The 16,175-nt window shown below is 44.8% G+C and overlaps 1 protein-coding gene across 3 annotated transcripts; it reads left to right on the forward strand.

Annotated features, from left to right (window-relative positions):
* The first annotated feature begins 2,946 nt into the window (after window positions 1-2,946).
* CAPSL (calcyphosine like) lies at window positions 2,947-15,948 on the forward strand. Of its 3 annotated transcripts, none has more exons than XM_083702972.1 (6): window positions 2,947-3,137; window positions 7,012-7,062; window positions 8,436-8,572; window positions 10,313-10,490; window positions 12,193-12,402; window positions 13,724-15,948. In XM_083702972.1, the coding sequence occupies exons 3-6, from the start codon at window positions 8,436-8,438 to the stop codon at window positions 13,823-13,825; spliced, it is 627 nt and encodes a 208-aa protein (XP_083559098.1). In that variant the 5' UTR covers window positions 2,947-3,137; window positions 7,012-7,062; the 3' UTR covers window positions 13,826-15,948. The 3 variants fall into 3 exon arrangements, with proteins under 3 accessions (XP_083559098.1, XP_083559097.1, XP_083559099.1); XM_083702973.1 differs by lacking the exon at window positions 2,947-3,137 and adding an exon at window positions 3,260-3,424 and having other exon boundaries at window positions 7,017-7,062; XM_083702971.1 differs by lacking the exon at window positions 7,012-7,062 and having other exon boundaries at window positions 2,949-3,138.
* Window positions 15,949-16,175: the final 227 nt, after the last annotated feature.

Genomic DNA, 16,175 nt, shown 5'->3' on the forward strand with positions numbered 1-16,175 from the left:
CTTCCGTTCTCAGTGTTTGCTGTGTAATTGTGAAATGCCAGAAAGGTTATCAAGACTGAATACAGAAAATTCAGTAAATTAGCAGAGCATATAGTCTTAAAATGCAATGAGAGTCGTATTCATGAACAGGATCCATGCACTTTTTTTGTTTTTTCCTTGAAAAAAGAAATAGGATGAACGTATTTGCTGTCCTAATAAAAAAAAAAGGTCCTATTGATAAACCAAATAGTATAGATAAATTCAACTTAAGCCCCACCTACATTGCTGATTTGTCTGTTTAAAAAAGAATACAGTGGTACCTTGGTTCTTGAACTTAATCCGTTCTGAAAGTCCGTTCGACTCCCAAAACCGTTCGGAAACCAAGGTGCGGCTTCCTGCACTCGATCAGAAGCTGCGGGGGATATTCGGCTTCCGAAAAACATTCGCAAACTGAAACACTTACTTCCGGGTTTGTGTTCAGGAACCAATTTGTTCGGGAGCCAAGCCGTTCGGGAACCAAGGTAACACTGTAGCTGTTTTGAAGATCACATTTTCTGCAGTTCGGGTATATAGCTGTCAGTATTCAAAGAGAATCTTCACACAAATGTGGATATGCTTGTCATAATTAGCAGGTGTATATATTTCTTCCGTTATGACTGGAAGTGTTAAGACAAACTCTTAAAAAATGAGACTTATTCATTATGCTTCCAAAGAATACCTATCTGAATGTCATTTGTAACATGAATATCTTCTAGACTCCTTAAAGGGAGTGAAAGGCGGGATATCAAATCCAAACTCCTCTTCTTCTTCTTCTAGTATGCTTGCAAGGTGAAGGGTGTTGAAAATATCACCAGACAAATATTGGATGGTATTCATGTTTTACTCAGTAGACCCACTGAGATTAATGAACGTGTCTAAATTTAGGCCAGTAATTTCAATGGGTCTACTCTGAGTAAAACTTTGTTGAATACCAGCCACTGTTCATTCTTACTGCTTATATTTTGGGAGCCAAAGTAATAGTGAAATAAGCATTGTTTTAGGGGAGTAAAGATTCCCATCAAGTCTAATAGGTGATTCAGGTGACAACCTATAATCAATTTTTATTTTTGCTATTCTCATGCTAACATTTCCTTCAAGATTTAAATACTTTAAGAAATGAAAGTATTATTATTATTTATTACATCTTATGAGTCACTTGTTACCTAAAAACTTTCCAGAATTCCACTAAAACTTAAAATTATGCATGGCGTGGAGACCACGGATAGAGAAAAGTTTTTCTCCCTCATAATGCTAGAAATCATGGGCATGAAAGATTCAGGGTAGTGCAAACTGCAGAACTTTCTCCCACATGTGGCAGTGATGGACACCAATTTGGGTGGCTTTAAAAGAGGATTAGACAAATTCATGGAGGAGAGGGCTGTCAATGGCTATAAATAGCCATAATGGCTGTGTTCTGCGTTCACTGCTGGAGGGAGCAATACTTCTGAATACCAGTTGCTTGAAACCACAGGAGGGGAGAATTCTCTTAATAATAATAATAATAATAATATTTTTTTATTTATACCCCGCCCTCCCCAGCCAAGGCCGGGCTCAGAGCGGCTTACAAGCAATAATAAAAACAAGATGAATGATTACAACTTAAAAACAAAAATAAAATACAACATTAAAATAATGGAACATTAAAATATTAAAATGTAGCCTCATCGCAGGAGAAGGAAAAGAAAGAAAGAGGAGGGAAAAAGAGAGAGAGGGGGGGGGAATCAAATTGGCTCCAAGCCAAAGGCCAGGCGGAACAATTCTGTCTTACAGGCCCTGCGGAAAGAAATCAGATCCTGCAGGGCCCTGGTCTCATGAGGCAGAGCGTTCCACCAGGCCAGAGCCAGAGTTGAAAAGGCCCTGGCTCTGGTTGAAGCCAATCTAACTTCTTTAGGGCCTGGGACCACTAGGGTGTTCTTGGGCTTGAATCCTGCTTGCATGGGCATCTGGTCAGCCATTGTGGGACCAGGACGCTAGACAAATGGGCCATTGACCTGAAGGCTCTTCTTCTGCTCTTAGAGTACCTATATCCACCTCTTAACACTGAAATTTTTAAATACCCTTTCTTCCTCTCTCTCCTTGCGCCTGTTGCTTCCCAGGAGTATTCTGGAAGTTGTCAATGTTTCAAGCTCAGTAAATTCTTAAGAATCTGTAGTGTTCCCTTTGCCATACTGGTACCAGACAAATACAGTCGTACCTTGGAAGTCAAATGGAATCCGTTCCGGAAGTTTGTTCGACTTCCGAAACATTCAGAAATCAAAGCTCCTGCAGCCAATTGGAACCGCGGAAGCCCCGTCGGACGTTCGGCTTCCAAAAATAGTTTGCAAACCAGAGCAGTCACTTCCAGGTTTGCAGTGTTCAGGAGCCAAAACGTTCCAGAACTAAGCTGTCCGAAAACCAAGGTACGACTGTATATCATTTAAGAAGCTCACTTTCAACTCATTTTTTACATTGCTGAAACTATTGTGTTTTGCTCTATTGTACTAAATTTGGACTTGTACACACTCGCTACCGACAGACATCCCATGGGGAAGAAAGCACTTCCACGTAAGATATGGAATGTGCTAAGGAGCAGTGTTAAGTTTCTGTACTTCTGTACACTTGTTCAGTCTGATTGCAGTGGATACATCATTTAAACCTCTCCAGCTCTCTCTGTGCCTGAGCACAATACTACATTTCTTGCAAAAAGCACACAAGGGCTTCTGTTCTGCTGCTTTGCCCCTGTGTTTCAGAGAAAGCGTTTTCTTCCTTAATACAGCAAAGCCAAAGTGAAGGGAGAGGGCTGGGAGGAGCATTGCAAGCTGCAGGAACAATGAAATCCCTGGCAGGTTGCGCTAGGCCTTTCACAGCAAGCCATGTCTCCGTGGAAACAAGGTGATAAACTCTAGGCAGGGTAGCACTATGTAAACAAGTAATCTGAGATGGACGGACACTCCAGTCTTCCAGTCACCCTTCGGTGCTCTCCATGGTTCTGCATTAATTACTACAGTCTGTCCAATCAGAAGGGGGAGGTGTAGACAAGGGGCGGGAAGAGATGCTAGGAAGAGACAGGCCCACTTTCCCCAAACTGTACAAGGGAGCGTCTGTAGTTTCAGGTTAGGAGCAACAGGTAACAAATTAAAGGTAAATGGTTTTTTTCTTCATTCCTTTATTGATTGGCTCAGGAAGAGTATCCTTTAATTTAGGTTGATATAATCCAGCTTTCCCCTGCTCTTTACTTTTTAAAGATACTGCCTATTTTAAAAGTTGGTGCATATAGTAGGGTATGCTTTCGGGGCCAGGAAGCTGTTTATATTTAAAGAATAAGCTCTGTGAACAAAATTGGAGGAAGAACTGATCTGGTTCTAGTGCTAGGGGAGGAAACCAAGCTGGGTTTGAATGGGACCTCCTCATGTTGCCTTCAGAGTTTGTGAGTGTGCTTATCTCTACTTTTTTTACCACCAAATTATTATTAAACTTGGTATTCTGCTTTTGGGCTCAAAGGCCTGCAAAGCAGTGAAGACCAGATTGAAAATACAATAGACAAAACACAATAAAATGCAACAAACAGGCTGTCTGTCGAATTAGCAGTAAATAAATATGACCATGTAGTTGGAGATTTATGGCATGTTTTTGGAAATCAATGCACAAGAAAGTACACAGGGTTATTCTGTGTAAAGAAAGACTTTTTCCACCTTGCCCATTTCTGCTTCCTCATTTAAGACCAGACTTACTGTTGGGGGACAAAGCAAAGGCAGCTGTTCATCCTGATCGACCATCTGTCTAAATCAGACTTGGTGTTCGAAGGGCTGTTGAGTCCAGGGGTTGTGCAGCATTATGTAGAAAGGTGTTTGGAAGAGATTTCTCACAACTTGGGATTTTCTCCATGCCAGTGCAAAAAGAGAGACTGTGCTGGAACAGTAAAAATGGTTGCAGCCAAGGCCAGCAGCTTCCCACTGGGTTCTTTCGACAAAACAGTTTTGCTTTCAAGCAATAGCCATCTATGTGTTTTCGGCTGTTATACAGTGGTACCTCAGGTTAAGTACTTAATTTGTTCCGGAGGTCTGTACTTAACCTGAAACTGTTCTTAACCTGAAGCACCACTTTAGCTAATGGGGCCTTCTGCTGCCGCTGTGCCGCCACTGCACGATTTCTGTTCTTATCCTGAAGTAAAGTTCTTAACCTGAGGTAATATTTCTGGGTTAGCGGAGTCTGTAACCTGAAGCGTATGTAACCCGAGGTGCATAGGACGATGAATCTGGTTCTTTTCAACTGGATCATAACTGGGTTATTAATGCACTGTTCCCAAATCACTGAGATAAGACTCACTTATTTATAGCATGCCATCAGTTCCCAAGATGCTGCCCCACCATGCTGACTAAGAGCTGGTGCCTCTTTGAGCAGCTCCTGTATTCCTCAACTTTGATTCGCTTACGGAATTCACTGCCACAAGATATGCTGATGCCCACTAACTTTAAATGGCTTTATTAGCTATGATGACTAAATGGAACATCCATGTTCAATGGCAGCACCTCTATGGATAACAGATGTTGAGGACAAACATCAGAAGTGAAGGCATGCACAATTGTGCCATATTAAGTGAGATGGCTCATGTAAGGATCTACTTTCTAGAACTTTTTTTTTTAGTGCATCTGAGCCAAAACATAAAGGAGGAATGGCTGACTTACGTATACTTGGAGGCCATGTTATTCCAGTTGTAAGGTAAAGGGACCCCTGACCATTAGGTCCAATCATGGCCGACTCTGGGGTTGCGGTGCTCATCTCGCTTTACTGGCTGAGGGAGCCAGCGTACAGCTTCCAGATCATGTGGCCAGCATGACTAAGCTGCTTCTGGCGAACCAGAGCAGTGCACGGAAACGCTGTTTACCTTCCCGCCGGAGCGGTACCTATTTATCTACTTGCACTTTGATGTGCTTTCGAACTGCTAGGTTGGCAGGAGCAGGGACCGAGCAAAGAGAGCTCACCCCGTTGCGGGGATTCGAACTGCCAACCTTCTGATCGGCAAGTCCTAGGCTCTGTGGTTTAACCCACAGCGCCACCCGCGCCCCTATTCCAGTTGTAAAGGTAAAGGTAAAGTTACCCCTGCCCGTACGGGCTAGTCGTGTCCGACTCTAGGGTTGTGCGCCCATCTCACTTAAGAGGCCGGGGGCCAGCGCTGTCCGAAGACACTTCCGGGTCACGTGGCCAGCGTGACAAGCTGCATCTGGCGAGCCAGCGCCGCACACGGAAACGCCATTTACCTTCCCGCTATTAAGCGGTTCCTATTTATCTACTTGTGCCCGGGGGTGCTTTCAAACTGCTAGGTTGGCAGGCGCTGGGACCGAACGACGGGGGCGCACCCCGCTGCGGGGATTTGAACCGCCGACCTGATGATCGGCAAGTCCTAGGCACTGAGGTTTTACCCACAGCTCCACCCGCGTCCCTTTCCAGTTGTAGTCCTAATCAATTAATTTATATACTACATTTCCTGCAAATCCATCAGTGTTCAAAGCTATGCACATTCTAAAAGCAGAAGTATCATAACGTGAAGGCCATAAGTAGTTTTATTTTATTTGCCACTCATTTTGAAATGCCTTCATAGGTGGCCATGCTCTTTAATAAAGTCTCCACGGAACAATTGACTAGGAAACAAAACCTTTTAAAAGGAAGCAACACCAAGCCTCTCTCACACAGCTTTTGAATGTCTCCATTTGAAGAAGTTTAATAGCCTTTTGTGGCCATTGAAGCTGCAGTCCTATATGTACATGCATGTGGGAGCAAGTCCCATATAACTCCTTCTGAATAGACATGTATAGGCAAAGTCAACAAAGAAACTGTGACACCAGAAAGACTAACAACAAATTGTTATAGAGGAGGTTCAGTGATAGGGCACATGCACTGCATGCAAAAGTTCCCCTGTTCAATCCTTGGCATTTTCATTTGAAGAGTGACGGCCAGAGTAGCCAATCTTAGGCCAGATGGACCGAAGGCCTGCCTCAGAATAGGACTACTTCCCATGTTTCTTTCTTAGGGTACAATCCTCACTTGGCATGGGTTAATGTAGTGGTGGAAGCTGGTCAGGCAGGTTGCTGCACCAATCTGAAGCTGGCATAGTGATTGAACCCAGTTCAGGCCTGATGCTGTCTTGTGATAGCAGTGGGGCCTGCTAGAGATCCAATGGATCCCGGGGCAACTCAGCTGCTCTCACCCCTACCCCTAAACATCCTATTTCAGGGCTTTCCACTGGCTGCCTTTGATCCACCTGCAACTTCAGTGGATGGAAGCAGGATCTTAGCAGCAGTGGAATGATGCTGGCATCAATCTGCAAGTGGAGGCCAGCCAAGCTCAGTAAAGGAACATCTCGGCCCAAATCAACCCCTGACCCCAACAAAAAAGGATGGGGTTGTTGTTAAGTTTCTTAGGTGCAGAAGTGCTTTGAACATTTTTCTTTTCTTTTAAAAATTGCCACAGGATTATATTCACAATCCCTTTGGAAACTACTGTATTTTTCGGTGTATAAGACGCACCCATGTATAAGACATCCCCTACTTTTGGGGACCCCAAATTTAGAAAATGGGCATATGCATTCTCCGTGTATAAGATGCCCCCAGATTTTTTACCTTATTTTAAAGTAAAAAAACCTAGTCTTATACACGGAAAAGTATGGTACTTTCTTTTTAAACATTAAACGTTTTGTCAGAAAAGTCTTGTCCAAGAAACGTATAAAGAAAAAAGAACAATATAAATATTTTTAAAAAAATATACAAGAGACAAACGAAAAATGAGACTTCCACAATATGAAAAAGATTGGGCCAAGGAGAAATTAAGCAGAGAGAAATATATGAGAGAGGACCAGGCAGAGGGCCTTCTCAGTAGTGGGGCCCTCCCTGTGGAATGCCCTCCCACCAGATATCAAGGAAATAAACTACTATCTGACTTTTAGAAGATCTCTGAAGGCAGCCCTGTTATGGGAAGTTTTTAATGTTTGATGCTTTATTGTGTTTTCAATATCCTGTTGGAAGCTGCCCAGAGTGACTGAGGAGGCCCAGCCAGATGGTCGGAGTATAAGTAATAAATTATTATAATATTATTATTATTTGACAAACTTAGAGAGTATGCTGACAATGAAGTTGACATGGACTAGGGACATAGTAAAAAAAGAAAGATGTTTTTAAATGTGCTGTGAAAAGAGTCTGTGGAACACAGAAATCCCACATGAAAGTGGGGAGATCAATATTATGTTTTGTTTTGAGTCAGGGTAGAAAACCCCCCTTTCTATTCCCAAATGGTTTGCCCTGGCACCCCTTGTTTGGTCTACTGCCTGAGGTTTTGTGGAGGAGGATGCTCCATCACCAGTGTTGAAGTAAGGTTCAGCTGCCAGTCCAGTCCATTTCTGTTTGGGGGGGGCTATCTTAACCTATAAATTATATGTATATATTATTAATTAGCATTTTGGAGAAGATTTCCACTTTTTAAATACTACTTACAGCAGCATCTTGGGTTTCCAAGTCTAAGATGTGTTGCTACACTGAGGAAAAAATGTGTGCATCATTCAAAACCTAATATGTTTGTACTATGTTCTTAGTAGATCTTTGTATTTCTTCTCAAGGGAAGGTTGAAATTCCCATTTAGCACAATGACCTTTTGGACTGATCCTATCAGAGGGTTGCAAAACCATTTCTGAGAATTCATTAATTGGCTGTTTTGGGGAAAAAAGAAATCTACATTTCACGCTAGCTAGATATAACAGCAGAACATATTTTGCATATTTTGAAAACATTCTTGAGTTGTACATACACACTTTGAAGAAATCCTCCTTTTCTTTTCACTCCAACACACACAGAGATTTATATTCTGGATTATTTAGCAAAGGGAATCTTGATGATGGATGGGAAAAGATCTATGCCAGATCTGTCCTCTGCCAAATGAGAGATTTCCCAAGTGAAGAGATGCTAAATCATTTAGGCTGCAACATAATGCACAGATTTGGTAATAAGCTTCAGTGAAATATAGGAGGAGTCATTTTCAAGCAAACATTCGGAAGCTCTGGTTGTATACTTTGTAAATTACTATTCACCGAACCTCCGTTGCTGCAGAGACACGGCCAGGTTTGAGGAAGCCGCCCTCCAAGCCTGACAAACGACGCACATAAAATTCTACAAAACTTATACATTCTGGAAAAGTGGCCGAATATTGTGACTGAATCCTTTTCTTCAGTTGACTGACTCACACATTGCATCTCAGAATTCATCCATTGCATTTTTACATTCATCCATTCTGTTTTATTTTTAAAACTCCCCTTGCAAAAGCCTTTGCAACCAGACTCAGATATGTATATGCCCTTTTTGTGGACATACAAACAGAACATCTTCACTCTAGTAAATGAAGCTCCTTCTTATGAGTAGGGTTGCCAACATTTTTGCCATTTTTTTCTCTCCTAGATGCCCGGCACAGCAAGACACGACCGGGAGATGGCAATCCGGGCCAAAAGAGACCTTGCCAAAACTACAGATCCAATCGAGAGACTTCGCCTTCAGTGCCTAGCAAGGGGCTCTGCTGGCATCAAAGGCCTCGCCAGGTAAAATGAGTTCATGAGGTAAATTATTAAACCAGCCGACATTCTTCTGTAGGCCAGGAGATTACTGAAGCACAGCTGGCCTTGCTTAATAGACATTTGGATTTCCGTGTTCTGTTTCAAGAGGCCCTCAAGCACTGATGTTATGAGGCAGCCAAACTGTCAAGAAAGAGAAAATACTTACCTGAACCAGTTGAAGGCTGCAGGGGCCTCATTACACCTGAATTCACTTCACAGCTCATGAACTCACGTAATGTTAAATATAACTGTCAGGGGTTCAGAAGGAGAGACACAGGAGGGGGAGCAAATGGAGAGTGAGGAGGAGGAGTACGAGGGGGGCGCAGGCAGTGACAGTGGCCAGAGTTATTCCACAAGCCTCTCTAGCGAATCGGAGGACTCACAGAAGGGAGCGCCGGTGGCCAGAGCAAGGGAGATTCCAAGGGAGAAACCTCAAGAGGGAGGGGCCAGCGGGGAGTCCCTGAACAGCAGCTGGAGATCAGGGCCAGCGTCTCCACCAGAGCGCAGTGGGGAGGGGGAGTCCCAGGAGTCGGGACCAGTGTCCTCACCACCAGAGGGAGGAGAGGAGTCAGGTTTGGCAACACCCACATCAGGAAGCGGGGAAACGGTCAGAAGGAAAGTCACCGGCTGGGCGCGCGCGCCAAGTTCAAATGTACAGGAGCGCGGCACAGCGGGGAGCCCGGGAAGGGAGCCAGGTCCTAAAGCCCGCCGGAGGGAGGGGCAAGACTCAGGAGGCTCCGCGTCAGAGGAGTCCAGGAAGGAGGGAACCCCAGAGGGCAGAAGGACCCAACGCAGGAAAGAGCAGCGCAAGAGGTGGAGCCGGGCTAGAATCTTAAACTGGTGTGGGTGGAGCAGTGAGTCAGAGGGGACTTAGCCGGTCTAGCGTTAAGACGTGGGCCTGCGCGCCCAGAGCTTGGAAATGGAAACTAAACTTCAATAAAGACTTTTGTATATAATATCCACTGGGCGTTGGTCCTCTGTGAGCTGGGACCTAGCGGCAGTCCTGACAATAACTGTAGAGTTGGAAGGGACCCAGTGAGTTATCTAGTCCAACCCCCCTGCATTGCAGAAATGGGCTGAAGGCAATGGTAAGAGGGCTTGGAAAATGAGGAATGAGGGAAGGAAAGTCATAGGCCCCTAACAGCATCACTTAGGGCAAAACTATTCAACTGTAGCTTGCAAAAGGCAGCATAAAATGCATGATTGTCAATAACAGCACAGAAGTACTGATGATGAGTTAAAGCAATGAAAGTAGGCTTTTTTTCTGTAGCAAACTCAAGCAACTGCCTTGAACCTTAGAAATAACATTAACTATTAACTATTTGGGGGACTATAGGACTTGAAGCTGCACATTTCATTTGCAATATCTGAAAACAGAGTCCAGATTTACTTATTGGTATGCTAGTCTTTGGCCGATAGGGCTCCGTGAATGACTTATATACAGTTAGAACAAGACAGGTCCTTTGTAATCTAAAAGGCATGACACAAAAGGAGAAAGAGAGAGGGAGGATGGAATGGAAACAGTTCAGATGAATGCTACACATTTATTTATTTTTACATAGGAGCTGACTGAGCTGCCCTACTGGATGAAAAAGGATTGTGTTGTTTCTTTTCTCTTGAATGCCTGTGTCCTAACTTCTTGATATCAGTGTCTGCTCTCTATTCCTCTTCCATCCTCTTTTATTTTATTACTCTTTTCTTCAAAGTGGCCCTTCTTTTCTTCAGGGTCTTTCGAATCATGGATGATGACAACAGCAGGACTATCGATTTCAAAGAGTTCTTGAAAGGCCTCAATGATTACGCTGTGATGATTGACAAAGACGAAGCTGAAAAGATCTTCAAGATCTTTGATAAAGATGGGAGTGGAACAATAGACTTTGATGAATTTCTCATAACATTAAGGGTAAAGCTATTTTATTTTATTTTATTTTTAAAAGAAATGCTTTCTGTGTCATAGAAATATAGAATGGTAACTTTAGTGCAAAAAGGTCTTAAAGGTAAAGGTAAAGAGACCCCTGACCATTAGGTCCAATCATGGCCGACTCTGGGGTTGAGGCGCTCATCTCGCTTTATTGGCTGAGGGAGCTGGCGTACAGCTTCCGGGTCATGTGGCTGGCATGACTAAGCCGCTTCTGGAGAACCAGAGCAGCGCACGGAAATGCTGTTTACCTTCCCGCTGGAGCAGTACCTATTTATCTACTTGCACTTTGACATACTTTCAAACTGCTAGGTTGGCAGGAGCAGGGACCAAGCAATGGGAGCTCGCCCCATCGCCGGGATTCGAACCGCTAACCTTCTGATCGGCAAGTCCTAGGCTCTGTGGTTTAACCCACAGCACCACCCGCATCTTAAGCAGTGCTTTTTTTCTGGTGGGACACAGCGGGGCTCGTGCCCCTAAGCATTTTGTGAATCTAAGTTTGGCCTCATTGAGGGGCAGTATTTGAATATAAGCAGGAAAATGAGAGTACCTCTAAACATTTTTTGGAAAAAGCACTGGTCTTAAGTGTAACAAAAATATAATTTAACCATTGTTTAATAAACAATGGCTTACTGTGATCACCTGGACTCTGTTCAGCAGCTTAACCATGGTTTATTAGTCACAAACAAACCACACACATAGGCCATGGTTTGTTGTTGGCTTATAAACTTTGGTTAATGTTAACAATGGCTTCCCATTACATGTGAAACAGGCAATAGCTACCGTATTGGCTCGAATATAAGCCACACCCGAATATAAATCGCACCTTTAAAATTGGAGGAGGGGAGAAAAAAAAGGGAAAATACCCAAATATAAGCTGCTCCCTTCCTTGCTGCTCCTGGCTGCATACTGGGGAGGGGGGGCTGTGCTGCGTTGGCGGCGGCCTTGGGGGAAGACGGGGACTATGCACAGGGCGGGCGCTGCTTTGCCACACTCCTGGTGCTGTTTGCCATGCTCTCCTGGCTGCATACCATAAGGTCGCGAATATAAGCCACACTTTAACATTTCACAGTCAGAATTTGGGGGGGGGGGGGAGAGAGAGAAGTGAGGCTTATATTCTGCCTCAAACACTGCTTGGTTGTCATGTGAACAGGATTTTATGCCTGCCCATCTAACTGTATGCAAACTAGCCTCCTTCTGGTATTACATTTCCCCCCTTGTGGGGGGAAAGTGGGGCTGAGAGTGGCCTCCACAAGTTGGAGGGCAAACCTCTGAACTTCCTGTACTCACGAAGTCTCTCCGTACAATTTAAAACCCTGATCACAAATGATTATACCGTAATAAATATATTAGTCTGTGAGGTACCATACAACTATGTTGCTTTTCCTGCAGATGGCAACCCCTCTGATTTTATGAACACAGTCTTCCAATGGTGAATCGGCATTCCTATCCTTTCTATCATTTATCCCAGGTCTATAAAGCAGGATATAAGTCCTTTATGATCAAATGGGTCCTGCAACCTTCCTTTTGGTGACCCAAAGCCCTATGAACACATTAAAGGAAATGCAGCCAATCTGCCGATATTTTTATTACAGTAATAGCGTTGGTCGGTACAAAGACCCTGCTGGACATGGGTGACGATCCAATGACTTTACTATGTTCATTTGTTGGTGTTGTTGTTTTAAAGCCTCCCATGTCTAACGCAAGAAAAGAAGTCATCATGCAAGCCTTTCGAAAGCTAGACAAGACCGGGGATGGGATTGTCACCATTGAAGATTTACGAGGAGTCTACAATGCAAAACACCATCCCAAGTACCAGAATGGGGAATGGTCTGAAGAGCAAGTTTTCAGGCTGTTTCTGGATAACTTTGATTCGCCTTATGATAAAGATGGACAGGCAAGTGAAATATTGCAGGTTGACAGAAAGGTGGCGCCTTTGTAACATTTAAGGGTTTTGCTTTAAAGAACAAGACAGTTGGCACAATAATTACACACAGTGCAGAAAATTAGGCATAGCTACTAGCCATGATGGGTGGCGCTGTGGGTTAAAGGGTGGCGCTGTGGGTTAAACCACAGCGCCTAGGACTTGCCAACCAGAAGGTTGGTGGTTCGAATCCCGCGATGGGGTGAGCTCCCGATGCTCGGTCCCAGCTCCAGCCAACCTAGCAGTTCAAAAGCACATCAAAGTGCAAGTAGATAAATAGGTACCGCTCCAGCAGGAAGGTAAACGGCGTTTCCGTGCGCTGCTCTGGTTCACCAGAAGCGGCTTAGTCATGCTGGCCACATGACCCGGAAGCTGTACGCCGGCTCCCTCGGCCAATAAAGCGAGATGAGCGCTGCAACCCCAGAGTCGGTCACGACTGGACCTAATGGCCAGGGGTCCCTTTACCTTTACCTTTACTAGCCATGATGCAGATGGATGCTGACTGGCTTCTGAATTCCAGTTGCTGGAAACCACAGGCGGAAGCTATTGCTTTCTGGTCCTGCGTGCAGGTTTTTCACAGGCATCTGGCTGGCTGCTGCGAGAACAGGATGCTGGACTAGATGGGCCTGATCCAGCAAGCTCTTCTTATACCCTTGCTCTTTCATGAACATTAGTCGGATGGGGGTGGGGGTGGGAATGGGATATGTGAACTCCGTGGGGGTTTGACCAGTGAGCAGAAGTGGAGGAGACAACCTTTGTGTTTGTACGCCTTAACATGCAAAATTCCTATGGCTTTTACATCCCACTTTTTTTTACCATTATCCTTCAACACAACTGTTTTCTATGTTCCAGTGCCCTGGGACTCTAAGGAGGATCAACGCATCTGCTTGCTCAATGTGCCTTTTACTAATAAGGCCTTCCATTGCAAATAATAGCTGGATGACCCTCATGAGGTGTTCTTTCCTGTAGGGAAAGGGAAAGAAGGACTCCATAATGGGAATTCCCATCTCATGTTCAGCTTTTTATTTTCTGCTGTCATGGACTCCGCATTTCCCCCTTTCTGATAAGGTTCCTTCTGAAAACCAGATGCCTTCTAGATGTAGTTGGACTACAACCTCCATTGGTTCCAGACAGGAGGACTCAGTGGTGAGGGATGATGGGAGTTATAGTCCAAAACATCTGGAGGGAAAGGCATCAATACATATTCCATGTGGAGCAATTTCTTGTCTGTGGTAAGACAAGGCGAGACAAATGAAGATATTAATTTTTTTCCTTTACAATTCCTCTACTTTAGGTTACACCAGAAGAATTTATGAACTATTACGCAGGTGTCAGCGCTTCAATAGACACAGATGTCTACTTCATTGTGATGATGAAAAACGCTTGGAAAATCTGATTTTGTTATTGTAATGCAAAGTGCTGCTGCTGCTGTTGTCATTGTAAACATCTCCTAAGCCTCATCATATACAGGACAGTGCTGCTGTATTTAGAGCAGTAACCAGCTGCACCATTCCTAGGAGTGAATTAGAAGAAGCAATAGCCAAAATTATCACCGCGCCTATTATTTTGCGAAGACTGATCTCACTGAGGAACTGTGCTTTTCGTTTCAGCAAACAGGGATTCCTAATGTAACAAATGTGAACAGGGGTCAGGAGGACAGAAGTACTGCTTGAGTCAGGGATGATAAGCCCTTCCTCCACCTGCTGCTTTTCCTCAACTCCTTTCCTTGCCCCCAGTTTCCTAGCCTCATTACTACCCCCTCAGTCAGGCTCTGAGATCAGTAATAAGAGGGGGAAGCAATATCTGGGGAGGGGTTGCAGGAAGAAAAGTGGTGGGTGGGGAAGCATCACACCTGAAATTCCTCCCTGTACATTGTTCAGCAAACACAAGGTTGGGAATGCTGGGTTGCATCCAAAGATTGGTTTTGCCTTAGTGCAGGGGCGAGGAAGCTTTTTCACACTCCCCAGGGCCACACTCCCTTCTGGCCAACCTTCCAGGGGGCCCACATGGCAGTGGTGGGTGGAGCCAGAGGCAAAAGTGGGTGGAGCAACAAGTGAAGAAGTTACCTTTGTATGCAGCAGGCTAGAGTCTGCACACACATTCACACAACCCTCTATATCCTCTAGTCCAGGGGTAGGCAACCTAAGGCCCGAGGGCCGGATGTGGCCCATTCGCCTTCTCAATCTGGCCCGCAGATGGTCCAGGAATCAGTGTGTTTTTACAAGAGTAGAATGTGTGCTTTTATTTAAAATGTATCTCTGGGTTATTTGTGGGGCATAGGAATTTGTTCATCCCCCCCCAATATAGTCCGGCCCCCCCACGAGGTCTGAGGGACAGTGGACCGGCCCACGGCTGAAATAGGTTGCTGACCCCTGCTCTAGTTAGACAAGCAAGAGGCGTTATCAGAGCTGAAGGACATTTTCATCCAGGCAAAAAACACCTGGGTTGGAAGCAAGCCCAGTGAGGGGTCTGGTCTGAGGAGAGGGGTGTGAGGACTGGGGAGAATGTGAGGGCCAGATAGAAAAGCTTGGAGGGCTGCATTTGTGGTTCCCCACTCCTGACTTTGTGCATGAACAAGGCCGGGCACCCGAATTTTGTTGATCCCTCATACCCACTTAATTTCCCTTTCCACTGAAAAGCTGTTCCTGAGGATTGTGGGGGACCCACTTGTCAGCATGGAGACTGATGCACAGGTTTGTGGTAGGTGAGTGGAGGGCAGAATGGTAAAAATGGGGTGCTTCGACTTGTGCAAGCAGAAGTAGGTAAAGGCAAAGGGACCCCTGACCATTAGGTCCAGTCGTGGCTGACTCTGGGATTGCGGCGCTCATCTCGCTTTACTGGCTGAAGGAGCCGGCGTATAGCTTCCGGGTCATGTGGCTAGCATGACTAAGCCACTTCTGGCGAACCAGAGCAGTGCATGGAAACGCCATTTACCTTCCCGCCGCAGTGGTACCTATTTATCTACTTGCACTTTTATGTGCTTTCAAACTGTTAAATTGGCAGGAGCAGGGACCGAACAAAGGGTCCCCCATCACGGGGATTCGAACCACTGACCTACTGATCAGCAAGTCCTAGGCTCTGTGGTTTAACCCACAGCGCCACCCGCATCCCTTGCAAGCAGAAGTACTTTCTGCTAAAGCAAAGCCAGTGTTGAAATGCAACCCACTCTGATTGCTGAAGCCACAATTAGTTTCCCCCCAGGAAGATGGGCACCTGAAGTAAAAAAGACGAGTGATGAAATCCTTGCCAGAGTGCATCTTTTGGTTTTTACCTGCCATTTCTCCTTTTGCATATGGAATCTGCTTTGGCTCAGAAATCTACGTGACCCCCTTGCTTCCAAAGTCCCTGGATTTATACAGATTTTTATGGTCCAGTATGTCAGCAAAACAATTAAACGGGCTGTTGGTAGGATGACTCATTGCCTTTCAGTGAGGCAGGGAGGAGAGAAAGAAAAAACCGCTTCTGGTGCTCCTTAGTAATGTCAAGTGCATATGAATTAAAACTGCATTCACTGGGTAACACTGACGCCAAGAGTTTACTTCATTTTCATTTTCAAACATACATAAAAAAAATAATGTAAAACATTTTCAAATGCCTGAGACCTTTTTCACTGGTAGAAAGATGAGCACATATACATTCTAGCAAATTCTAGCATATCTGTATACGTCCGGGTGCGTCTGTGTGTTTATGTTTATATACACACACAAACACAAACACATATATATTAGAAGCTGAATGTGCCCCTT

Source organism: Podarcis gaigeae (assembly GCF_964106915.1).
Source record: "Podarcis gaigeae genome assembly, chromosome: 11".
In the NCBI taxonomy this organism is placed as follows: domain Eukaryota; kingdom Metazoa; phylum Chordata; class Lepidosauria; order Squamata; family Lacertidae; genus Podarcis; species Podarcis gaigeae.

Bases quoted from the DNA above. Each gene is read 5' to 3' on its own strand.
- CAPSL (XM_083702972.1), top strand. From the start codon at position 8,436: ATGCCCGGCACAGCAAGACACGACCGGGAGATGGCAATCCGGGCCAAA. The intron at 10,491-12,192 runs GTAAAGCTATTT...GTTGTTTTAAAG, and splicing joins AATTTCTCATAACATTAAGG to CCTCCCATGTCTAACGCAAG. The intron at 12,403-13,723 runs GCAAGTGAAATA...CCTCTACTTTAG, and splicing joins CTTATGATAAAGATGGACAG to GTTACACCAGAAGAATTTAT.